Source organism: Zychaea mexicana (assembly GCF_025766255.1).
Source record: "Zychaea mexicana strain RSA 1403 chromosome Unknown BDB00scaffold_64, whole genome shotgun sequence".
Classification (NCBI taxonomy): Eukaryota; Fungi; Mucoromycota; class Mucoromycetes; order Mucorales; family Lichtheimiaceae; genus Zychaea; species Zychaea mexicana.
The window spans coordinates 224219-248479 of NW_026516727.1; the positions used below are offsets into that span (position 1 = coordinate 224219).

A 24261-nucleotide genomic window follows, 5' to 3' on the forward strand; every position below is an offset into this window, starting at 1 on the left:
ATATCAGACACACAAGGCTTAAAAACATCGCACACGTGAGTATATCAATGCACTATTATGTATAGCTTGATATATATCTCCAATACCAAAGCTATATTTTTTTTATAGGTCATTGGCAAGCCAGATTGGGACAAATTGCTTTTAGCTGCAGTCAAAGTAAGTATGATACTTGTAATGGCAACGAAGTAAAGTTACCATATTAACGTCATGTCTACTAGAAATTCGATACTGGTCCTCACCCTGTCCCACAACAACAAAAACCACCACCATCAATAGCATCACCTTCAACACCTTCAAAATCATCGAAAAAGCCAATCACAGCAGCTATGGTCGACAAGTACTTTGAGCCTTTGGTTGATGATAAAAAATGGACATTGAGTACAGGCAAAGTAGTTGAAGACACCATGAAAAAGTACGCGGTTACCTACAACTTTGAACAGTAAGTAGTGAGCCCAATATCTAGGCATGCTGATTTTTGTCTCTATGTTTCATATTAATTATTTTTGCATATACAGTCCCATACACTCATTGATTTTAGATATTGATGATAAAATGTGGGTCAAGGATGGGTATTTCACCGAACAAGAAATGAGAGAAATTAAGGATGCTCGTTGCCCAAAAGATCCAGAATTACAGTGAACCCCCGCTTTTTGCAACAGTGGGAATACCGTCAAAAAAGTTGCAAAATCTGAGGAACTGCAAAATGTGAATATGTTACACAAGTGGGATCGATAAGCTGGCAATCACATCTTTCCTTATTTAGTTTAAAAGCTCTTAAATAATAGAATACAATAGTGTATCTCTATTGTCACTGGTTCGAGTCTCACTGTCTCTGAAGTTTGAGATTAATATACAATATATAAGGCTGAAGCGGGAAATTGCAGGTCCCGATTTCCAAGTTGCAATCTGCAAAAACCGAGGAATCTGCAATTTTACTAAGTGTTGAGCGGGAATCTACTCAAAAAAGTTGCAATAAGTGGGGATCTGCAATAAACGGGGGTGCAAAAAGCAGGGGTTCACTGTACCAACTCACATTGCTGAATATTTGAAAGGTTATGCTGGAAACATAAGTATAGTCATATGAAGAAACAAAACGTAAAATAAAAAAGACATGGCAGTACTAACATATTTTGTGTTATTAGAAGGATCTTGAATCAATCTTTGACTATGCCAATCATCGTCTATTCCATCCCAAACGAGAATCGGATTTATTTTGGATTCATCAAGCTTTTGTAAAAACATTGAATCTGTTTTACAGCAACTATCTTCCAATAACAGATTATAGCGAAACTGACATCCTCAATCGTGTCTGGGGAATAGTACAAGAGTGTTTTGATGTGTCAGATTTTAAAGTGAGAGGGTAAGTTTGATTTTGATGCAGCCAGCATCCTCAATATTGGAACGAATTTTCTTCCTTGAATTTTGGAAACAGATTTGCTGACATTTTACCATAACGAACAGTGGTGAAAAGACAAGTAGTGCATCAGGTGAAGCAAAGAATGCCTCCCGCTCTGGGGGACATCTAACTGCAATTAGATATTAGATAATACTATTGGCTGTAAGAAATCTATTGGCTGTAAAAATCCAAATTGTACAAAAAATTGAATTTTGTGTATATATAAAAATAATTGGTAAGAAAGGAATGCCAGGTATGAATTCACATTATATTATATACTAATTGAAGAAAATATTGTAAATAGTAGAGTATGCAATTTTATAATATACCAAGATTATACTTATTGATATATTCCTTTAATAAATCCTTTTGATTAAATTTATCAATTGATAACCAACTGTTATCATCAGCACTCTATCCAACCCATTTTACCTCAAACAAATATGTACCATTTTCAGTTTTATGCCTAATAATCTCTTCTATTTCATATGATGCCATTGCTTGTTGTTTCCCTTTATTTCGCTTTCTTTTTTTACTACGCTCATTAAATCTTGGAACATCCACATTATCACTATTACTCTGATTTGAATTATTATCAGATTCATTATCAACAATCATTTCTTCATTTGATATAGCCATATTAAGCAGGTCATTTTGCAATCTAATCATTTTATCCAGTTTATCTTTATTTTGTTTATCATTGCTGACCACTATATCAATTAGTTTATGCTCTACTGGAAAATTAAAATCATTACTGTGTCATAGTTTATGGTGTGGTAAAATAGGAATATTGAACATTTCTACACATTTGGTAATATTTTTAAAAAAACAAGCTACACGAAATTGCAGATTATAGTATTTTATGTTATCCATTTTAACAACTGACTTGTTATTATTGAATCGGCAGAATTTATTCCCAATTTCTGAAAATTAATTCTCAACTTTTGTCCTAAAACTTCCAAATGTCTTATTAAAATGATCCTCAGTAATTGTTAAGGGCTCATTTACATTTTTACGTATAGGGTATACAAAATTATCATGGCTAAAGTTATAGCCTTTTTCATTAGCAAGCTCTGTAAATTGTGTGATAAACAAAGTATATCCACCATCAACTGCCATTATGTCATTCTCATGCATATATTTAAATAATTTCATGTTTAAAAACATGCTACCATCTGAGCTATCAGAACAAAAGTCACTTTTAGAAGTATAAATAATCATATCATTCATATCACTAACAAATTGGGTACATATTCCATTCTTCCTAAATTTATAAGAATACATTCTTTGAAAGTGGTCAATTTCAGTATCTACATAGTTAATTCTTGAATCATGACCATCCAATACAAGTGTTACATGTTTAAATAAGTCGGGATTATGCTTTCTAGCAGATAGAATACGTAATTTGATAGATAAAAACATGTTATTCATTGAATCATTTACTATTTTGTTGATTCGTTTGTAGTTGTCCTCATCCATCCAAAACTTTTCATAAAATGTATAAAATGTGCTATGTGGTAAGTATTTTTCAAATTTTTCACCACATACTCCAGAGACTAAATGATATAATAAAAACAATCCTTTTGGTCCGGGATATTCCTTGTTTGTATATAAAACTATTAGAAAATAAAATACAGCAACATTACCTAATTTATGTAACAATTCATCCTTAAAAATTCTTTGAATTTAATATGTTTCAAATCAGTTCTATGTTTATATTTATTATGTACAGTAGGCCAATTCCATTCTAGGAATTGCCAATAATTTGCAATAATTGAGTTTACTTCATTTGTAATCAGTGGTGTATAGTTTGTTGTATCCATTGGGTCGTTCTTTGTTTATATTATGGATTTTCAATTTTTATAATCATTGAATACATGATTTTGGTCACATGATGTCATAAAATTGATAAAATATCAAAATGGATGATATAATTTAATATGGCAGCAAGCAATTTATTAGATTTATCAAAAACTATTGTAAATTTATAGCCAATTTGGTACTGCACATCCCGCTCTCTCTCCGGTGAAGAATCGATCAACAGAAAAACCATTGGGAAAAAAGTCGATCTACTGTTCAAGGCTGGATCAAATGAGTACGGCTGCGCTGAAGCGGGAAAACAAATGGAAAACGATACTACCAAAGAATTATCAGAAAGTCGATTCATTTGCCCAAAAACATTACGAGATATGTTGATGAAACTCAGGGAAGTCCAACCAAAAAGAATTCATGATCTTGTTACAGTTGGTTTCATATTCTCTGGTATGTCAATAAGCATGTTAATTAATGTCGCTATAATGGTAATCATAATGATAATAACCAATGACTTTTCTAATAGGTTTACGAGCAAAGTTTCTCGGGATGACGTGTCCTAAAGGTTATGTTTGTATACTAGAAACGCTTGGTCCTTTATCATTTCCTGAATCCAAATCCAATCTTGTTGCCAGACTCACCAGCATTCTCATCCTTGTTTGGAGAATGAAGAAGTTGTTGAAGGACACAAGGGATATCGTTAATGATGAAGAGATTTTTGTACCGACAAGGGAAAATCGTACCAGAAAGCCACCTATTGATTTCGCTTTCCATTTTGAGAACCATGTGTCGCCAAAGAAAAGAAAAACATCAACCACCAGTAGCAGTAGTAATCTTGATACAACAGACAACAATAGTGAAGCTTGAACGTTTCAACAGATACATACACAACATGACACGACACATATACACAATCGAGATCACCTATCACCTATCACCTATCAAATATCACATATGCATAGCACTTTAAAACCCATTTTCCAATTTCTAGTTATACCTAAATCACTATTGCACATATTCTTACCCACAATTTCCTGTATATGTACAACATCGTAATTTCACCATCTTTTCTTTTATTTCTTTTTATATCATTTATCAAAAGCTCTTGAACCTCATATTATAAAACATGTCAACGTAAGTTTTTTTTATAGTCCACATATTGTGTTCCAGACTCCACCATCTGTACTCACACATAATGTATAGTTTTAACGGGTTACTGGAATGGATAAGAAAACGCATGCTTTGCGTTGACACTGACAATGCCATAGTTGGCGTAGTCGAGGACGAGGATGTGGTGTTGGCTCCCAAAGCCGCACTTTTTATTCTCAGTTTTTCTTCTATGTATCTTCACATCTTCCAAAACTAGGCAAGTAAATTTTCCACTATTCTAGGTTTGGGTGTTTAAAATAATCTTTTATACCAAGGGTGGGTACCCACATCCTCGTCCTCGACTACGCCAACTATGGCATTGGGCTTCTTTCCTACCCCAATTCCCATTGGATCCGTCTCGTCCTCTGATGTGGTGCTCTTATTCGTAAGAGACAAAAAATTGCTTCAACCATCGCTTTCCCTGTTCCTTGCTGATTTGTTGGTTGCAGGTAATAATCTTCCATAATAGAGCTATTAAGACTCCAATTTCCGTGAATCTTTACTTGTCTGATATATTGTCCTTAGTTCAACCGCACGAGTACTTGCTGCTGCTCTAGTCGAATGGGCTTTTTATAGCGTAATATCGATCCCCGCATTGGTCAAAATCTTCGTGACCATTCCTGCTGCAGTCTTCGGTCTTATCGATCCGGTTTGCTTGTAGTCGATATCCACATAGGTCAAAAACAACGTGTGATCCACAGGCAATTGAATCCTTAGATCGTGAAATCTTTGCATCCAATCCCATGATGTTTTCATCGGACAAAACAGTGACTCTTCAATTGCTCCTAGTCGGCTGCGTTTTGCTTGACCTTCCTTCGGCTCGCTCTCGATAATAGTAGCCCCAGTAGGTGTACCTTTCTCGTTGTAGGTGAATGACACATCCTGCAATTGGATCTTGCCGATATCCGAGGTAGTTCGCCACATCGTAGCCAGGCACAAACTGATAACCGTTTTTTGTTGTAATTGCGATAAAGTTAAGTTCTGATTCGGACCCCAAGTGCGGATAAGATTCACCACGAGCTGTATATCACATGCCTCTTTGCTGATGTTCGGAAGTTTCACCGTCGATCGTTCAAAGGCATTGAAGAACTTTTTAACCCTCGAGTGTTTCCAAATTGGTACCTCTCGCGGATGTATAATATTAAAAAACCGAAGCAATCGCACTCCTCATCACATTGGGTGTTGCCTTTGCAATCTGTTTGTGTGCCATCAGAAATTCGGTGAGTTGGATTGGATCATACGTAAGGGGATATACTCGAGGTTGTTGTTGCTGACACCATGCTGTCCATTTTCTCCAAGCTTAATCGTAACTTTCATACGTGCTGGCGCGTTTCCCTTTCTTCATGTATTCGATCGTCATCTCGCTCACCCATTCCTGTTTCTGGTATGCGGCGATAACTTCCATGCGACCAATTGTAAAGACGGATTGATAGGCATCTTGATCGGTGAAACCCGGGACCATTGGAGCACTTCATACAGCAAAAAATAGTTGGGAGTGCCAAATTGAAAAGACGAGATTTGATCGCATCGGTAATGAACCTCCCCCTACACTAGCAAAAGGAGTCCTGTTATTGTTAATTGCATATAAAAAAGTTAGTATGTATACGAAAAGCTATACTAGAAAAGTTTTCCTTGAAAATCAGGTGAATAATCCAAACTTACTATGTAATGATGGTGACATATGTTCACGAGAAACCAAGTACTTGGATGTATTTAAATAGACCATTCGTTATCTTCCTTTACAAGTTCTGCCATGGTTTAGACAAGTCAATCCCTTGATAGAGCTATGCAATTGCCATCTCATTTTTTAAAATATAAAATTAGCGCACCTTAAGAAAAAATAGAGAGACAAAAGAACCTTACGTTGGTCGATCCTTGTGATGTTAAGAATATAAATCAATGGCACCCATTTCCTTGACGACGCAAAAGTTTTCACAGACTTAACAAACGCATCCACGTTCACCATCCAATATAAACGTGGGGTTTCAGGATCAGCATAATTAGCAAACTTGATACAGATGGAAGCCTTGTCTCGATATTTCTTCATCCTATCGCTTAGAATCTCCGTATATCTCGGCAGAGCCCCAAAACGTACAACTGGTAACAATAAATTAAAATAAAAGTTTAAAAAAACAGTTAGTACTCTTTTTAAACAAAAATCCTTATTCTTTTAGTGCTACTAGATGATAATAATATAATATCGCTACTTGCTAGCCTAAGCTCAAATACACGTCCCAACAGAGGAAGATTTCTACGCCACGTACAGCACTTAACAATATGTTTTTATACTATAGGCCATATATATAACCGTGCTATCGATAACAAATAATATTCTTCATCTGAAGTAGCACATTACATTTAACTTGACAAGAAAATGTGATCCCTATATAAACAAAGTAATATTATTCCCACATCACAAACACATATACCCTTTATAATAAACAAGCATTTACCGTACAACACGTCGATGTGTGATAGACCTGCCGTTAGTTTGAGAAAATGATAACAGGAGAAGAACGAAAGAAACGCAAGCACTGCGAGGGACTTGAAAACCGTGGCTCTCAAGTATACAGCAATGCCCACTTGAATTTCACCAGAACGCATCCTAGGAGTGATCCTCGAATATTAAAGAAACGCAAGCACTACGAGGGACTTGAAAACCGCGGCTCTCAAGTATACAGCAATGCCCACTTGAATTTCACTAGAACGTATCCCAGGAGTGACATTCAAGTATGAAAAAGATGAACAACAATAAATTCAAAATTTTCATCCAAATGTGCCACAGTTGGTCGAATGTGATTAGTAAACCTAAAATAAAAAAGTTACTTAGGTTACTTTTAACAGCTAGTATTATGTTTGCCTTTGTTAATTTGTAATGTCGATCTCTTATATAATAAAATACCTGGCGACAAATGTATTGTTGGAAAAATGTTTTACTTTGGCGCAGTTTCCAGAATATCATGAGGCGAATAATGGAAAATTGTACCTCAGGTAGTAAAATTACAAAGTCCGCAAAGTAATGTCGCAGCCAGTAGAAATCAATGTCGCATGCCCAAAACTAAATATCGCCTGGTTTTAGGGAATGTTGCATTAAGCTGTCAAATGAAGACATTATTTTAATAAAGTTTTGATACTTGACTTAGAATAGATAAAGAAAAGAGAAAATTTACTTACCCTTTCTACTTATGATTATCTTATAGTATTTATTAATACCTGTTGCAGTTATGAGCTTACAGGTTCTCTTTTCTACGACACTTATCTAAGCATCTAAAATGTGAATAAGAAACAAACCCAATAAAGTCCTTAGGTTTTACATTATTACATGCTTCACGGATTCTTGTTGATAAGGTCTCTTGCTGTAAGAATCGTTGGCGTTTAATCTTGCTCTTCGCAACAGACCAAAATTGTTCTACATATTGGGTTAAGTTCAGGAGAATATAGAGGAAGATATGCACATCGATATCCACGATACTCAACATATTTTGCAATGTCATTGGAAGTGTGTATCGTGGCGTTGTTCATAATCAAATACATAATATCCTTTCATATATGGATGTTTATCTATTTCGTCTAATGTTTCCTTCAAAAAGCTGATGCAGTGACCTGTAACAGTTCCAGTGCTCAGAATTCCAGATTCTTGACTGCCTTTCTCTTCTTACTACTAGGACTAGTAGGTAATCTCACACTAACTTTGATTAATCCTGAAGCAGAGACGGCTCCTAATACCGTGGCAGTTTTTACTCTTGTAGTTGGTACAGTTACAACAGCTGGAGTACCCACTGTTGACCAAGCTTTTGTACGTTTCATATTTATATGGAATGGTGATTCATCGAGAGATACGCAGTTAGTCAAGAAATTCATATCTTTTCAACCTATTCTCGAACACACGATAATTAATCTTATCTAGACTTTTTCTTTCAACGGAGTAGAACTCTGCTTTTTTCAAAGGTGCATTATGTCTTCATAAAGATATGCACTGTGCTATGGGAGACTTTAGATCAATAAGCCTAAACTCATTCACTAAATGATCAGTTATATCCGCAATTGCAGCAGAGGGATTAGAATCAACATACTTAATAACTGTCATTTGATGCTTCTCATTAAGAATACGTTTACGGCCTTGTGTGGTACTATCAAAGATCGAATCTGAATCCTATTCATACTGCTTTACCCATTTCTGTGCAGCACGAGCATGTATACCTAACCGTTTTGCAGCTGCTGAAGCACTCAAACACTTGTCAGTCTTCAGTTTGAAAACTCTAGGCTTTTCTTGATTTTCTCGAGTGCCAAGCGTTTGAACTTTTTAAAATTTGCGACATTTGATTACTAAGCAAACGGCATTAATTTTGCTGCCAAGCGACATTGATTTTGTTGATTTGCGACATTGATTTCTACTGGCTACGACATTACTTTTCAGAAACCCGGTATAAGTTTTTGCATTTAGAAATAGGAAGTTGTTGTTATGTATTCTTAGTATCACTGGAAAAATGTGATGGTGGCACTAGATCATGAGATTGTAGATCATTAACTTTTAAGACAGTGATACGAGAAAACAACGCACGTTTAGGATGGGTTACGCTGTATATTTCTGGTTGCACGATGTGTGTGCCTGACGGAGCCGAGGGAAGAGCACCGAAGATGACAAAAATGATGATGCAGATTGTAAACATATCGGCTACAGTAAAATGGATAGAAAATACCACTACATGCTGATGTGTATATATTGTTGCTTTTCAGATCCTAAAGACAATAAGAAGATGCAAGGAAAATAAGAGTGCAGAGTATACAAAAAAATGTGAGAGAGAGGGAGGGAGAAAAATATTGAAATTGGGCAGCGAATTATTGTGAGAGGGATGTAGTAAGGCGGAATAGATATCTTTGTGTTAAGTTGAACCAAGACTTAGCGACGGGTTCTTTGGGCATGGCGTCTTGCTTTACCAGGTCGACCGGATGCTTTCTTTTTTGATTTCATAGCAGAGAGTGGCTTTTTGCCATTGTTGCTATTCATTCTTCGATTAAGCTTCATATTGGGTGAATTAGCTTTCCACTTCTTCTTGGATGGCTGTTGATCATCATCTAAATCGTCCATATCCATATCAAAGTCATCATCGAGTGTAAATCCTTCCAAACCACTGCTTTTGTCTTTTCGTTCTACGTAAACGAGATCAGTCAGAAATCCACTTATTCTCCTGGCGCCATCCATTGTTACCAGTATAGCTGCTAGTATAGAGACTTACTTCTACTGAATAATTTTGCCTTGTCAACCAACTGTTCGGTATGTTCCATTTCTTGATCCGTCTTGATCTTCTTTAAAGACTTTTTTGCTGCTGCCACATTTCTAGTTTGTCGTGCAGCCTATACACAAGACTTAGTCTAGCACATTATATAGCTTGTTTCCAGCTACCTAGATCGATTTAAGAGTAAATGATGCTTTACCTTGAGTGTGACACTATCGTCCGTGCTTGGGGGTAAAAACGGTGCGTCATGTTCCTCTGCTTGTTTTTTGACTGTCCTTGCCGCCTCAAGTGCTTGATCATAGAATGCTTGTTCGCGTGTCAGATCGTCAAACACATCGCGGATCTTGACTGGCTCTTTGGTAGTGACAGATAAACATTCAAAAGGCGAAACGTCTTCAATCACTAGATCGTCGCGTATACGAGTAATTGCTGCCTATGTTTTAAAAGAAACAAAGCATGCAAGGAATGAGTACGTCAATTAAATTTATGAGAAAGATAAAACGAATCGATCGATCACCACATTTGCTTAAACCCATACTTTGTTATAAACAGTAATGTGTTGCTCGGTAATAAGATCGCCATCGTCATCGTCAACATCACTGTCGTCTATATCTTCAAGACGATAGCCCCATTCACCGGTATCTGGTTCAACCACGATCTCGTCAATGTGATCTTTTTCCATGGTTATTTTTATGGGAGAGCCAAAAGTAATATTTCAAAAATCCTGCAAAAATCGTTGCCCGAAACGATCGAAAGGTGGCTGGCAGCAGACACAGACAGAGAACAACTGAGTGTAAATTATCACATAACGAAGTCGAAGTCTTTATTTGGATGTTTTCAATCATACATAGCCCAAAGGGTAGACTAATTATAATACCTTGGTAAGCCAACTCTAGCATAGAACCTAATCGTTGATTCTCTGTGCGATTTTCTTAAGTTTCAAATTGATCAAAGAAAAGCGATGCTTCGTTGTAGAAATCAGTACATACATCGTTACAGATATACTAAAACAATTTTACTCTATCCTGGGTTTACTAATAAAGCTAACTTCTATGTACCATAAAGTAGCGATACAGTATAAACGAATAATTAGATGAGAAGCAGTCGAGTAAACTTTGATATAGGAACCCTTCGAATGGGGTACAGGAGTGATTACAGTGAAAAGCCAAGAATGGGCGGCGAGTCTCACTTGTTGGCCCCTCTTCCTACCCAACAGTGCTCCTCTCTTTCAACGCTGATCGATTTGGCACTGATGATAATCTGACGGGATAGTACTTATTGCACCTCTTCTTGTACTTTTACCTTTGTGATGTCCTTTGGTACGTAAACTGTTGATTTGAAAGCTTTTGACGTTATAGCCTTAAATATAAATCATAATTCGATGGATAGTTCAGTTCATCTAACCGGGCGCTCGTATGTACGTAAAACAGGAATAGCTTTGCTTTGACTCTGGTGAGCGCCAACTTTGGAATGATAGTACTTAATCACTGAAACCAATTTGCGACTGCTTCCTTTTCCGCTACGGTTCCAGTCCAACATTCTGTTGTCCTTTGTTATGCGTTCTTCAGTATAGGTCTCTCGTTTTGTGGATCGCGCTAATGACAAACATGCATGGTCGCCCCCAGTGTTTCTGATTCCTTCATACTAAATGGAAAAACACATTTATCTTGGTACCCTGCTCTTATGTCTCTTAGTCTCTCTTGACTTCTCTTCTACCTTGTAATGCAGGCGGAAACTTCGTAACCAGTGGATACGAGATGATGAGATGATGGATAGAAGAAAATATGATGATACTGTAATAGAGTGATGATATATTGTATGATCATTGGTCTCAGGTAGATTTGTGCACCTTCTTGGTCTTTTTACAAGGACCAATAGAATCTACTACAGTACAAACGCAAAACATAGAGAAGGGGCACAAAATTGAAGGGACCGGTGCCGTGGTAGTTACAGAAAAAAAACTATTTACTATATGATAGGTTGATACATTACGGTACTTCTTGTACCGAGCATGAAGAAGGTGCTCAATTCAAAGCGCGTCAAAATGAAGTTTGACTGCAATACAACAAAATCTTTCCCTACAGCTGTGCCCTAGGCAGTCGCTGATCTACCATTTATTAACGCAGGTTGATATTCGTACTTTGCGGCTACACAACAAGTTTTATTATCTACATTTGTTTCTCTGTTCGTCATGTCTTTCGCAAACACTAATGATGATATGATAAGCTACACTTGGTCAACATAGCGTATCAACATCAGCACTACACCCTCCCCCTTCTCTTGGTTAATAAACGACAAAGGCTGATGGCAGCCAAAGTGACCAAAGAAGTCGTTCAATATAAAGTCATCTACGATTTATTCCTTGATACTTATTTATTATGTTTTCTGAGGGTATTAACAAGGCTGAGCTACACCTGGTAGTCATAACTTATCAAGCAAATATGGTGTGAGTCTGGAATGGTCCGAGCTGGGAAGACGTATGAGTGTAGTTGTAGAACAACCCAGGTCCATGATTCACTTTCAACTTCAACCACCTTACTCTGATATACAAGCATTTTTGCGAATGTAAATTTCTTTGTGCCACCGTGAGGAGAAAAAAAGGATGGCGCACGTAAAACAGAGTGATTTTATGCAAGGTCCGTACTATGAACGGCAAGGGTGAAAGCAGACATCATGTCATATTTAAATGCGGATATACGTGTATAATGACAGTAGCAGATGAATCCAAAGTGGTCACACATCTCATGTGTTTTCCAATACGGGAGGCAGAAGAAGAAAAACTATCAATAACTTTATGGACAGCATCATACTGCATCACCAGTCACCCCCATCACCTTCCATTTCCGGGAATCCGCTCTTTTGGTCTTCGCTTCCTTTCTGACACTACATACACGCTTATACAACGACAGGCCATCCAGCAAACACACGATGCAAGCTGATCAATCACAAAATTTGACACAACTCGTCGACAGTCTCTCAAAAAAAATACACAATTGCTTGGAAAAAGTATTGGTTGACCCTTCACTAAGCAGAGATGGCATTGAAGACTCACAAAGTTGGTACCAAAACGATCGCGTTTAAATTATACGCTTCCACGCGTCTTTTTTTTTCATACACTAACTAAAAGTATGGAATCACTAGCCTTAGATGCCCAAGTAGTCGAATTAAAGTCAACTGTACTGAATTTGGAAAGAAACTTCAAAGAGATTCGGTTACAGGCTTTAGGCGATCGCAAACTGGCCGTACAAGAGGTAAAGCTTCAGCTTCTCAATGAAAAACTGTTTATTGTTTACGTCCAGCTGTTAACATAAACCCTTTTTATTGCACTGCACTTAAGTCAGTAGAACTATTAAAACGCGACATTGAAGTGAAAAAGGCAACCATCGAAAAATACGCCAGCAAACTCGAGCAATGGGATCAGGAACTGCCGGCTTTGGAAGCCAAGAGCAGAGAGGTGCTCAAACATCGTACAGACGGTAAAGATTTCAATGAACCAGCGAAGCATGAATATCTGGAAAGAAAGAAAAGGCAGCAACAAGAAGACGGCGATGATGATGATGATGACGACGACGAAGATGAAGATGCTGAATTTGAAGAAGTATAAGGTCTATCTTCTGATTTGGTTGTATTACCTCGCTCCTTGTGTAAATATCCATATACAATGCTACTCTTTCTTTCACTTCTTTGATCACAACGACCCAATATTACTGCTCATGCCATTAATAGCGTCATCACCACCATCTGTCTTTTTATCCTCACATCTCCCCCTACGTGACAGATCGATGATCTTCTCAGCAGCGCCTTTATCATTTTGCTTTTTTTAATGCACTCGAATCAAACTACAATAATGTAACATACACAAGTTGTGGATGGTTGATTGACGCGGATTATTCGATTTTACTAGTGCATGGAGGAACTACAGTGTACGTAGATACATCTTTACTGTCTATTCCTTGCAATGACATCATCCTAACGTTATGCAATGTCGCCATTGTAATCTGCAAGCTTGACGATGTATAGGTGCGGTGCTCGTTTCTGATGCATTATATTTCACGCATGATATCCGCATCTGCTGCATGAGACGAGAAGTTTGTTGGCTTCACCTTCGCCAAGCACTAGTAGTCACCAAGACATACAGAGTGTGGATAGAGAAGTAAAAAACTTATAATGCTGGGAAATTTGAAGAGATTGAATCTATCTTCTTTTTGGTTGTATTTTATTTTTATTTTTTTGCTTTTGCGGTGTGTCTGTGTGTGTATATGTACATTATGTTGTTTGCTATACAGCCCATTAATTGGTATTACTCTTCTTGTTGCTCATGCAGAATCGGCATCATGATTATTGTCACTCCTCATCACCCGCTTCCTTCTTGGCATTTTCCCCCATCTCCTTCTCGTCCTTCTTAGGAGCACCTTCGTTGTTTTCAGCTTCTTCCACTTTGTCCCCGGTGTCACTGCTAGCTTTGGATGCATCGTCTCCGAGCAATTTGCTGTCTTTAAGCTTGCGGCCTGGGATAACTTCCAGAAAGGCCTTTTCCCAATCACGGGTCTCCAGCCACTTGATCATAATTTCATACACTATTACAAAAGCAAAGAAAGCGGTCAATATCTTTCACTAGAAATAAGATAGAAGTAAGGCTTATCAATTTTACCATGATTCACGGTGAGCACTTTACGACTTGCCATGTGCAAGTATTCGCCGATCGGAAGAGCGGCGGTCTGGATGCCTTGATCCGTAGCCTTATTTTGGCACAAGCCCTGGATCACATTATCCATTATTTAGCATTAGAGTTATTACTATGTAAATGATGTATGGCACCAGCCCATCGCTTCATAAACAAATATAAGCTAAAATTAAGAATAACAAGTACCTTGTGCCTATTTTTATCCACAATGCCACCAATAATGTAGACCTTGTCATCTTCGAGCTCTCGGACCACGTTATCCGAATCCGCCGATAAGTACACAAGTTTAGACGTATCGAACTTGTCCATATACGATTCCGTGGTAAACTCAATGTTTTTCCAATTCGTATACGTCGGTGTCTTTTTCTCGAACGCATTTTTCAACGCATCGTCAAACGAAGTGATAGTGATCTCCATCGGATGGGCTCCGGCTCGATTAGCGCTATGACAGCGGACAAGTTGGGCCTGCATCGATTTGATTTCCTATAACAATAACATAAAAAGGTCAGTTGCATCATACAACATGGTGCTCACTATTCTTATCGTTAATCACAAGTGGCCATCGTTTGCTTCCTTACCGTATCATGCATGTATGAGGTAAACGAACAATCCATAACCACGCGAACCGAACTTGGTTCGACAGTACGCGCCCGTTTGGGTGGTGGAGCAGGAATTACACCTTCTTCAATAAGCTTGCGTCGTTCTGCACTCTTTTGCTTCTTCTTTTCTTTTTGGAATTTATTGCGTTTCTCACGTGTGGCATTCCATACTTCTTCTCTGAGTAATTTTTTCAGTGCATTCTTGGACAAGCCTTGGTATTTTGGATCGGTAATGTCGTAGGTGATTCCTTTATAGGTACGAATGTTATCACTGGCGTTGCTATTGTCGTTTGCGGTGTTTTCATTTTCGCTGTTGTCAACGTTGTCGTTCGTTGTCGTTTCAGTGGTACTCGTAGTGTACGAAGCCACCAGTTCGGGCTTGTGATCGTCGTCAGCCATCGGGAAAGCAAGATCAAAAAAGTTATGTGTGCGAAATAAAAATGTGCTGGCTCTATTTCTCGGAGTGTGAAACGCTCAGCAATATCTTATGCTACCTTGTTTGCCTTCTCCTCTTTTACTACTTTCTTTCGCTCTCACACTATTTTTCGCTGCTTTCAACAATGTCCGTAATCGCTTTTAATATATTGTGGGTGCTTTGCGTTCTATTACTGCTATTAGCACTCTTTCTTGCAGTTAGACGACGACGAATGGCTGCTCGAAATGGTAATTTCCACTTAAAGACAACATTTTCTTCTTTTTCCTCCCCGAGCTCAGTTGTTGAGGTCATTCTTACATTCTTTACTCACGTTGATCATTGCACCCACAATAGCTGCGAGAGCCAATGAAGCCTACGCAGCTCGACAACAGCAAGGCATTGGACCGGGTGTACGTATCTACATGCCATCGTACTACGAATATCAGGCAGCACAAGCACAGTATGGCCAAGGTGCCAGTTCTTCGACAAACCCGGAAAGCGGCTTGAACCCACCCCCTCCGGTGTACAAGCCAGAGGAAGCGCCTCCTTCGTACCAAGATTATCGCAAAGATCCTCGAATTCAAGGGCTTGCTTCACCTGCTCAACCGCCACCAGCCTCAGAATCATCGCCGCCGCCTTTCCCTTCCATGTCTGAACAGCAACAACAGCAACCGTCGTCAACAGCAACCGAGACGTCGCCATCGTCACCACCTCCCACTGCCACTACTACTACTACATCTTCACACCATCAACAGCAACCGCCAGCGGCGTCCTCGTAATGAAGAACGAGTGGAAAGGATAAAGCTTTCTGTGCACGCGATTTTGTTCCAGCTTACGTACATCCTGTTGTATATTTTCTATACCCATGTTTCTCTTCTCTTGTCCCTTTCCAAACAAGCTGTATTTTCTTTCTTCCTTTCTGTCGTTTCCATGCGCGCTGGGCTTTCTGTTTCTCTTTTTCGTTTCCGAACGATGTTTTTTTTAGGAAAGCCATCGTCACTCCCCCCACCGACAGAGAGTTGCACCCCTTGTTTTTCTTATTGCACACTGTAGATACATTACTACCATTTAACGTACATTATATATATAAATATATTAAAAATGGACCTTTTATTACTGCTATAGAATGAATGCATACTATCCCAAACTTTCTTTTAATTGCTTGCTGATCCTAACTACCATCTGCTGCAACCTGATTGTATGCACTCGCATTCCCCAAGGGGTCAAAACAAAACCACCATCCCGTTTTACCGTTACACCAGTGGTTAAATGGTCCGCTTTCTCTTTTGTTGTACGCACCGACATTAAGGAGAGACTTATGCAGTTACTATCAATTCTCCTCAATTATCGCATGCAAGTATAGCAGAAGGTGCACTTGTCTTTTCTTAATTGTGTGGGACAAATGATCCACAGCTATCCAGACAGCTTTTTGTGAAAAGTTGTAGTAGCGAAAATGTGTGAGCGTTCCATCTATTTGTTATTGATGAGCCCTTCAATTCATACTAATGCTTGTCACCGTGGTCTCAAAACAAAATGAGCAGAGTATGCTGATGCCATCAATGAAATTATTTAAGCTGACAAACTTAAAGTGACTTAGCTTAAGACAAAAGAGAATGACTTTTTAGTTTCCTTTTTGTCGAAACTAAGGCCCTAGAATGAATCAAGGTTATCAGAGTTCATGGATGAAAGCGGTTTCTTGTTCATCTGCTTCTTTTCATATGGTCAAACGGACCCTTATAAAAGGGTAGAGTACAAAGTAACTATTGAAACGCTACTGTGAAGAATTCATTATCAATTAAACGGAAGTTGTTGTACGCAATGCGTAACTACTTCTTTGAATTGACAGAAATATGTATTGTTCACCAGTATCCCCGCAATAAATAAATTGGATCCCGCCAATTCTATTTTACCGTAACACCATTTTGTTCTTGGCGTTTCCATTAAAGAACATCGAAGCAGTTTCCATGGAACCCTATGACCTTAACTTTTTTATCTTACTCTTGGCATGCAACATCACTTTTCTTCTTGTCTGTACAAATTATTATAAACTAAAGCCCATTCCCCGAAAGCAGCTAGTATGGCAATTGACAGAAAGATGCTTATTATCGTACAGTGCACGCAAATACACTTTTGCTGGATGCTCAACATATTTAGGGCCTTGATATACATACAATAAACGCGCACATTTTAAAATTAGTAGTAGATCAATAAATAAAAAGCCATTGTGCTTTAGATCTCTGTCTCGCTGTTCCGCTATCAATGGAAAAACTTAATCTATTGTTACATACATGCTAGTGTAGGTAGAATTTGTTTCTTATAAAGAACCGTTCTTCTTTTGGAAAACATCTTCATCCATAATCCTATGCATGAAAATTCACACTTTGCGTTAGTGAGGTATATAAGAAATTGAAATCACTCAAGTGTCTTACGTGAGTCAAAAACATTATGTATTAAGCCTGAGAAAGGAACGATAGAAAGAAGAAACACTCAGCCAAAACAAGCACACTCTTCCCGCACTCAGATAACCCATAATAATTCAACAAAGCCCTTATACATGTTTAACATACGGATAGCAGAAGCAAAGAGCGAAAGAGATAAAGAGCACGTAACATGGAGTAATGTTTTTCCTTGACCAATCAATGATTGGTTTGTGAAGGGACTAGACGAGATCTTGTGCAGGACTGCCAGAATCGCAAGTTCCGATACAGCAACATCTGTCTTGCCATGAACATGTTCTAGGAGCAATTTGCCAGCTATCGTCACCGCCTGCTACGATAATTAAGCTAGTCAAATGTAACACGAACGACAGCGTCACCTAGTGCCGGAACTCTTTATTTTGCAGATGATCCAGCTGAGGCAAGCTACATGATATCCTTTTTGTGCCGGAGCACAAGTTTTCTCGCTACGCAGAAAACTTGTCACTTCTGTCTTTGACCAATGTCTCAGGTGTTTAATCATCAGCACCTTATTAAACCTTTCAAATGGAATTGATAATGAGTGATTACAAAAGGGTTTGACACACTAATGTGATTATCTGGACACGCTTGTAAGAAGGAGAAAGGTGAGTAGAATGGTAAAACGCGTTGTACGTTGTTGAAAGGCATGCGGTAAATTTCAAACGGCCAGCGCAATCTTGACAATACAAAAAATGGTTAAGCCGACAGCCATCAAAACAGAACTACAAAAACCTATCAAGTTACAAGCAAATCTTCTGTGCATGAGTAGCTGTTGCAGCTTAACAAATCACACAGGATGGTTCGTTCTTGTCCTCGTTTTGCAGATCGTTGAACTCTACAGTAGTAGCTCACTGACCGTTCGACGCGGCTTAATATTATGCGTAGAAGAACTCTTCTTTCTTCTTCATAGTCGTGAAAGATTCTCTTGTCGTACTTTTAAAAAATCGTTGTTTCAACGACATAAACGCATCCTTTATAATGAGTGCAGCTGTAAGAATTGAGGCGTAAATGCAGTTTTGATTTTTTTACCTTAAGGTGGTTCAGTACATCAGCTGTAGCGAGATCTCTAAGATATTAACAGGCTACTGTCTCTGGTAACCGTATGATTCCAACCGCCTTTTTTGTAGAAAACGAACGCCAGATGTCCTTTACTACATACCGTCAAGCTGTACGCTTTTATATGTAGTAGCTGCGAGTAACTGAAAATGCTGTCTTTTGGTTTGATGAAGTTCAGTGCTTCTTCAGCGTTATTACTCATCTTTGAAAATATTTAAGACTACCAATTTCTGCTAAAATATCGATAAAAATGTCTCATTGATGTCGTCAAAATAATTTGTTGCCCAAATGCGTTTTGGCTCGCTAATAGTGAGGATGCATATCAACCTATGAGGTAAATAAAGAGGAAGTTGAGGCACCTTGAACTTCATTTACTTCAAATATTAGAAGAATAACACCCCGGCCCAACGATCTACCCTATAACCATAGAAACAGTAAAGTACAAATGGTCGATTCACAGTCTTTCTCAAAAAATTTAATTTTAAAACTAAAAGGTTAGATCCATATTTTATCAGGAGTCGCATCAATAGTCGACCACATATCTGGCCACTGGTATCGAAGAAACGGGCTTGGGTAATTTTGCAGTACTTGCCGGACTTCATCGAACAAATGCCGCGCGTTTCCCCGGACCCACTTAGTAAACATCGTACTGCAAATTGCCTTAAAAAATAATTTGCCGTACTGCACTTTTGCAGTACTATTCGTTGCAGTAAAATGGTCGTTGCAATAAAGTATTCTTTGCAGTGGTGACACATAAATATTCTACAGCAGCGCTCTCTATACATACTATACGAATATTTGAGTAAGAAATTAGCCTCAGGAAGTTCGTCAGAAGTCAAGGCATACTTATTTGTGGTGAGGAAAGAGTGTGAGTAAAGGAAATATATTGATTGAAAAAAGAGAAAGAGAAAGAAAACGGAAGCAAAAATGGAAAGGAAAATTAAGGAGAAAGATAAAGATTAGGTGTGTGCGCTTAGTTCTTGCAGACAATAACTGCATAGTTGTCGGTTTTTTTGTAATTGTGCGTCGTTGTCTTTGCGAACACTACCCACCGAAATACATCCGTACATGTTGTCCATCTTAGCAACGAATGACTTAAATTGGTTGAGTATAGTCGCGATACTATAGTAATGGAAGCCATTTCGTTTCGTTGAACTGATCCGGCCATAAATTGCATATGTATTGCCTTGTAGGTTCAGTCTTGATGGAAATATGACGAAATGTTCAAAAAACACAGCTGTATCTTGCCACTTTCCTTTCTTGTACTCTGTGTTCTTCGTCCACAGTGGCCGCTCGTTATAGTGATATTCGATATAGTGATATTTCGATATAGTGATGGGTTTTCCAGGTCCAACTCAAATTAAGCAGGGAATTATTACTAATTCGCTATTGTGATATGTGATATCAACCATCAGAAATATCATTATATCGAGCGGACCATTAGTATGATTTTATTTATTAGAAAAGGAAAAAAGATCAGTTTGCTTTGCGCTGGTTAATATCTCAGAGTCTAGTCTACGTATCTTTTATGTAATAAGCCTATATAACTGAGCGTGCAGGTTGTCTTCAACCACCATTGTTTTCAATAAATCGCTCATATACTGCGTTCTCTCTCCTTTACTATGCAGTGGCTACGATGCTTCCTTCTCCTCATCTCGTCTTCTCTAGTTATTCTCTTCTTCATCAACATCTACCTGTCTATATCAGAAACAAGCCTGTGACTTTTACATATGCAGTTGCATCAGCCGTTTATAAACGTACCTTAATCTCTATCAATAATAGCATCGTAAATAAGGTCGTTTAAAGAAGTTGGTGCATGGATATCCTCTAATTTTTCATGTGGTATCAAATCAATACCATCAACGCCACATGTTTCCTCATGAGTATCCAAAATCCCAGCACCAAGCTCATCAGATAGAAGCCTTTCAGCTTATTCTCCTACACTAAAATTTTTAAGGAATTGCATAATATCAATTTTGACAGGATGTGGTTCTAGAGCTTCTTCTGTAGAGCTCGCCAAATACCCCGGGTAACCTATGTACCGGATATCTTTGACGGAACTACAATTCGATAAAGTAATAATTCGATATAGTGATGGGGTTTGGGTCTTACCGGGCATACCACTATAACGAGCGGTCACTGCATATGAAATCTCGTAAGTCGCACATACCCATCATACGTTTCTTCTTGTCGTTAGCCTGATACAGTATATAAGCTCGACGTGACGCTTCGTCATAATCATTATTCTGATTAAAGGAGATTCTGCCGGCTATGGAAAGATTTGGCATGATAGATTAAGAAGCATCATTTCCATTGGAGCATCAATATAACATGAACCATTACTGCTGCAGCAAAGGTTGAGCAAATAGCCATCGTATCACTGAGACGGCAGAAACGATCCATCGTCCATTTCTTCATCCGATGACAATGATAGCAAATCAACTGCTCGGTTTACGCTGCCGCTTTTGGTGTAAGATGGGACTTCGCTGCTGCCGGAGTCGTCATTTTCTTGACCAGAATTCGTTTTTTGCCCTTCACAATCGGATTCGACGCGAACTAGGTTATCCAGAGTCTGACTATCGACACACAAGCATCATGTTCGTCGTCGTTTTTCTCCCAGTCGCTATCTTGTATATCATGTGGCGCAATTTTGTCATATATAGGCCATTTATCACCGTCTTCACTGCTGCTGCTATTGTCTCCTCCGGTATCACAATCGCTGACTTCAACAATATACTTCCGGTTCTTCCGGTTTGCCTTTTTCAACATCTGAGCGGTGTCGGGAGCACGACCGTCGTTTACGTACTTGTCAACCGTCTTTCGCTTACTGCGAGCACGTTTTTTCGTCGATATTTTCTCTCTCCCGCATGACATTGTTTAGGCCGTAGTAGGATGGGACGCCTCGTAAGAAATGATCGGTTGCTTTTTCATCGTTATCGACGTACTTTAGCACGCAGCGAAAGTTATCAGCAATGCTTTGCCGCTTGTTGCTTAGGTGATACAATGGGTTATCGAACGATTCGACGGCATTGGTAGTATGTCCGTAGTAATCACGTAGGCCTTCATGCAAGGTAGACACCGCAGGGACGAGCTTCCTTACGATTCCACCATGCAACAAAACCTGCCGCTTCGGGATACATGTTTAGCACACGCTCTAAAACTTTCTTGTACTCTTTTCTTGTCTGAACAACTCGCAGCTTCAGAAGCTCCTTTTGCATCTCCTCCATTTCCCTCTCGTCACCGTCATGCATATCATCAACGTAGGCTGTTTGGTTTGCTCGTTTCATCAACCATCTCCCTCAGCAGTAGCGATACCAAGTCAATCAAACGTGGTGTGACTTGATTGGCGTATGTGTGGTTGATGTAAGATATATGTGGAAAAAAAAACAAAATACAAAAAAAAGCAGGATGGTCGGCTCGTACGAGAGTCAAGCATGCATAATCTAAGCCTTGCTTCTGAGCACATGAGTTCGTCTTACGTGTACTCTCATGTTCTATGTGAAAGTTGTGCCAACGATGTTTTCGGTTATTCAAGGGGTTGAAAGGGGCGTGGCAAGCGAAACATACCATTAAACCGGTTCTCTCAGCTTGGAACAGCTTGCCTTAAGCGCCGTTGTTGCTGGCAGTGTTGACGAATTTCGCCAACTGCAATTTTCGCCTTGGCGAAAAATAGTGCTTCATAATTTTCGCCTAGCGAAAATTGGGGATTTTTGGATCTTGACGGTGAAGTTGACGTCGAAGCTAAAACTCCTGACATACAAGTGCACCCAGCAGAAAACAAATCTTATAAATACAAATTGTCAACACTTTTCACCCCCTCCCTTCAACAGAATTAGGTTTTCATATGTATTTTCAAGTAAAGTAATTGATTTTTCGCCTCTAATTTTCGCCTTTTTTCGCCTATTTTCGCCCTGGCGAAAAACCCCAAAGATATTTCGCCAGGCGAAAAATGAACACTGGTTGCTGGTGTGCATACCCTCCCAACAAATTTTTCCTTTCGATTATTTTCGCGAGCAGAACTGCGCGACCACAGAAATGTAGAAAAAAGAAAGGTGAAAAGCGCGTACCAAAGGGCTACGCTACAGAAGATCTGTCATTATTCCCCGCATTGTTAGCCTGGACCTGTGAAACGCTCTATGGCCAGAGATGGCAAACACTCTATGGGAGAGATGGCAAACACTCTCTGGGAGAGATGGCAAACACTCTCTGGGAGAGATGGCGAACGCTCTATGGGAGGCAGCCAGCACTCACCCAGGTTTATTTGTTAAAGGCTGTTAGCAAAGAGAAGGGCTTCAAAGGCACTCGACGTCATCCTCATTCTACCGTTACCGAGCTTCACCACTTGTCCTTGGTATACACTTTGCTTTGGAGCACGTGTACTGCACGGTCGTCAACTTCTGCGCCATTATTTCTTTGTGTATATGGCTTCTATTTATGTGAGCTTCTTGTTACAATATCAGTAATTTTTATTTTCTACAATGTCAATCATTCCCGGCACCTGTCATTTACTTTTTCTCTGGGATCTTGTTGCTGAAACACTGTAAACCGTGTCTGTGCGCCTTGTGGCCCGACAGGCGGCGACACTGTCGGGGCACGCCCTGCATGATACCGGTGAAACATATTTCGTAGGACTATCAAAGCACGCAGACCACATACGCCTTCTTCTTGACAGCTTGAGCGTGTCTCTTCAACACCTCTACTTCACATGGTATCTTCCCTGCCATTTTACTTTCCCACCTGCTGATTGAATGACGAATTACAAGTCACGTGACGTGTTTTTGAATGACGAATCACAAGTCACGTGACGTGTTTTTTCTAAGCGGCGGGGTCAATCCAAAAAGCATAAATACGCCCACATTTTTCAGGCCATTTCGTTTTTTCTCTTCACTCTTTCTTTCCTTCATTTTTCTTTTTCCTTCACTCCCATGCCTCCTCCTGGTCTTCTCTTGGCTCTTCCCTTGGCTCTGGTTCTTCCCTTGGTTCTGGTCTTCCCCTGGCTCTGGCTCTTCCCTTGGTCCTGGCTCTTCCCTTGGTCCTGGTCTTGCCTCTTTCGGTCCTGGTCTCAGCCTTTTTCCCGTGGTCCCTGGCTGCCTACAACCGGTCCCTGCTTTGGGCTGTCCAGTCTGGCGTTCAACGGTGTTGGCCACAACCGATCTTCAGGCGAGATCAGAGGACGGAGAAATCCTGTTCGGTTTCTCGCCATAGAAATATGGTAGTGTCCTTTCGGTTGGATGCCTTGTCTGCTGGTCTGGTCTGGTCTGCCATGGTGGGGGTCGCAATGAGGAGCCAGGTGCCACTGTAGATCGCGTTGGACTCTCGGCAATCAACTCTCTGGAATTCGACTCTCGGCATTTGACTCTCGGCAATCAACTCTCTGGCATTCGACTCTCGGCATTTGACTCTCGACAATCGACGCTCGGCATTCGACTCTCGGCATTCGACTCTCGGCGATCAACT

At 39.4% G+C, this 24261-nt stretch overlaps 9 protein-coding genes across 9 annotated transcripts; 4 read left to right on the top strand and 5 right to left on the bottom strand.

Annotated features, from left to right (window-relative positions):
* Nucleotides 1–47: 47 nt before the first annotated feature.
* BDB00DRAFT_789923 (uncharacterized protein) lies at nt 48–639 on the top strand (the record flags this gene model as incomplete). Its single annotated transcript, XM_053120914.1, has 4 exons — nt 48–59; nt 109–156; nt 219–439; nt 516–639. 4 exons carry the CDS (start codon nt 48–50, stop codon nt 637–639), a joined length of 405 nt encoding a protein of 134 aa, XP_052977254.1.
* Nucleotides 640–4927: 4288 nt separating this feature from the next.
* Nucleotides 4928–5819, bottom strand: BDB00DRAFT_874835 (uncharacterized protein; the record flags this gene model as incomplete). The annotated part of the gene is made up of 3 exons (XM_053127267.1): nt 4928–5446; nt 5532–5627; nt 5727–5819. The coding sequence occupies 3 exons, from the start codon at nt 5817–5819 to the stop codon at nt 4928–4930; spliced, it is 708 nt and encodes a 235-aa protein (XP_052977255.1).
* A 221-nt stretch (nt 5820–6040) lies between these two features.
* Nucleotides 6041–6379, bottom strand: BDB00DRAFT_835548 (uncharacterized protein; the record flags this gene model as incomplete). The annotated part of the gene is made up of 2 exons (XM_053124406.1): nt 6187–6379; nt 6041–6094 (listed from the first exon to the last, which is right to left on the bottom strand). Exons 1-2 carry the CDS (start codon nt 6321–6323, stop codon nt 6043–6045), a joined length of 189 nt encoding a protein of 62 aa, XP_052977256.1. The 5' UTR covers nt 6324–6379.
* A 2534-nt stretch (nt 6380–8913) lies between these two features.
* On the bottom strand, nt 8914–10414 carry BDB00DRAFT_835550 (uncharacterized protein). The gene is made up of 4 exons (XM_053124407.1): nt 10133–10414; nt 9794–10027; nt 9595–9712; nt 8914–9508 (listed from the first exon to the last, which is right to left on the bottom strand). The coding sequence occupies exons 1-4, from the start codon at nt 10274–10276 to the stop codon at nt 9258–9260; spliced, it is 747 nt and encodes a 248-aa protein (XP_052977257.1). The 5' UTR covers nt 10277–10414; the 3' UTR covers nt 8914–9257.
* A 2214-nt stretch (nt 10415–12628) lies between these two features.
* On the top strand, nt 12629–13198 carry BDB00DRAFT_874837 (uncharacterized protein; the record flags this gene model as incomplete). The annotated part of the gene is made up of 3 exons (XM_053127268.1): nt 12629–12653; nt 12742–12845; nt 12932–13198. 3 exons carry the CDS (start codon nt 12629–12631, stop codon nt 13196–13198), a joined length of 396 nt encoding a protein of 131 aa, XP_052977258.1.
* Nucleotides 13199–13938: 740 nt separating this feature from the next.
* BDB00DRAFT_883986 (guanine-1-methyltransferase-domain-containing protein) lies at nt 13939–15276 on the bottom strand (the record flags this gene model as incomplete). Its single annotated transcript, XM_053128287.1, has 5 exons — nt 13939–14171; nt 14246–14351; nt 14465–14761; nt 14857–15157; nt 15239–15276. 5 exons carry the CDS (start codon nt 15274–15276, stop codon nt 13939–13941), a joined length of 975 nt encoding a protein of 324 aa, XP_052977259.1.
* Nucleotides 15277–15323: 47 nt separating this feature from the next.
* On the top strand, nt 15324–16435 carry BDB00DRAFT_835555 (uncharacterized protein). Its single transcript, XM_053124408.1, has 2 exons — nt 15324–15540; nt 15647–16435. Exons 1-2 carry the CDS (start codon nt 15438–15440, stop codon nt 16069–16071), a joined length of 528 nt encoding a protein of 175 aa, XP_052977260.1. The 5' UTR covers nt 15324–15437; the 3' UTR covers nt 16072–16435.
* A 3960-nt stretch (nt 16436–20395) lies between these two features.
* Nucleotides 20396–20945, top strand: BDB00DRAFT_835560 (uncharacterized protein). Its single transcript, XM_053124409.1, has one exon. It carries the CDS (start codon nt 20441–20443, stop codon nt 20606–20608), a length of 168 nt encoding a protein of 55 aa, XP_052977261.1. The 5' UTR covers nt 20396–20440; the 3' UTR covers nt 20609–20945.
* A 236-nt stretch (nt 20946–21181) lies between these two features.
* Nucleotides 21182–21678, bottom strand: BDB00DRAFT_874840 (uncharacterized protein; the record flags this gene model as incomplete). The annotated part of the gene is made up of 2 exons (XM_053127269.1): nt 21182–21360; nt 21480–21678. 2 exons carry the CDS (start codon nt 21676–21678, stop codon nt 21182–21184), a joined length of 378 nt encoding a protein of 125 aa, XP_052977262.1.
* Between the last annotated feature and the right edge of the window lie 2583 nt (nt 21679–24261).

What these genes read in the sequence shown, in the direction of transcription:
- BDB00DRAFT_835550 (XM_053124407.1), bottom strand. Translation starts at nt 10,276, where the DNA reads ATGGAAAAAGATCACATTGACGAGATCGTGGTTGAACCAGATACCGGT. An exon ending in ACGATAGTGTCACACTCAAG is followed by an intron (nt 9,713 to 9,793) that starts GTAAAGCATCAT and finishes TCTTGTGTATAG; the next exon opens with GCTGCACGACAAACTAGAAA. An exon ending in GGCAAAATTATTCAGTAGAA is followed by an intron (nt 9,509 to 9,594) that starts GTAAGTCTCTAT and finishes TCGTTTACGTAG; the next exon opens with AACGAAAAGACAAAAGCAGT.
- BDB00DRAFT_835555 (XM_053124408.1), top strand. Translation starts at nt 15,438, where the DNA reads ATGTCCGTAATCGCTTTTAATATATTGTGGGTGCTTTGCGTTCTATTA. An exon ending in ACGAATGGCTGCTCGAAATG is followed by an intron (nt 15,541 to 15,646) that starts GTAATTTCCACT and finishes CACCCACAATAG; the next exon opens with CTGCGAGAGCCAATGAAGCC.
- BDB00DRAFT_835560 (XM_053124409.1), top strand. Translation starts at nt 20,441, where the DNA reads ATGCTTCCTTCTCCTCATCTCGTCTTCTCTAGTTATTCTCTTCTTCAT.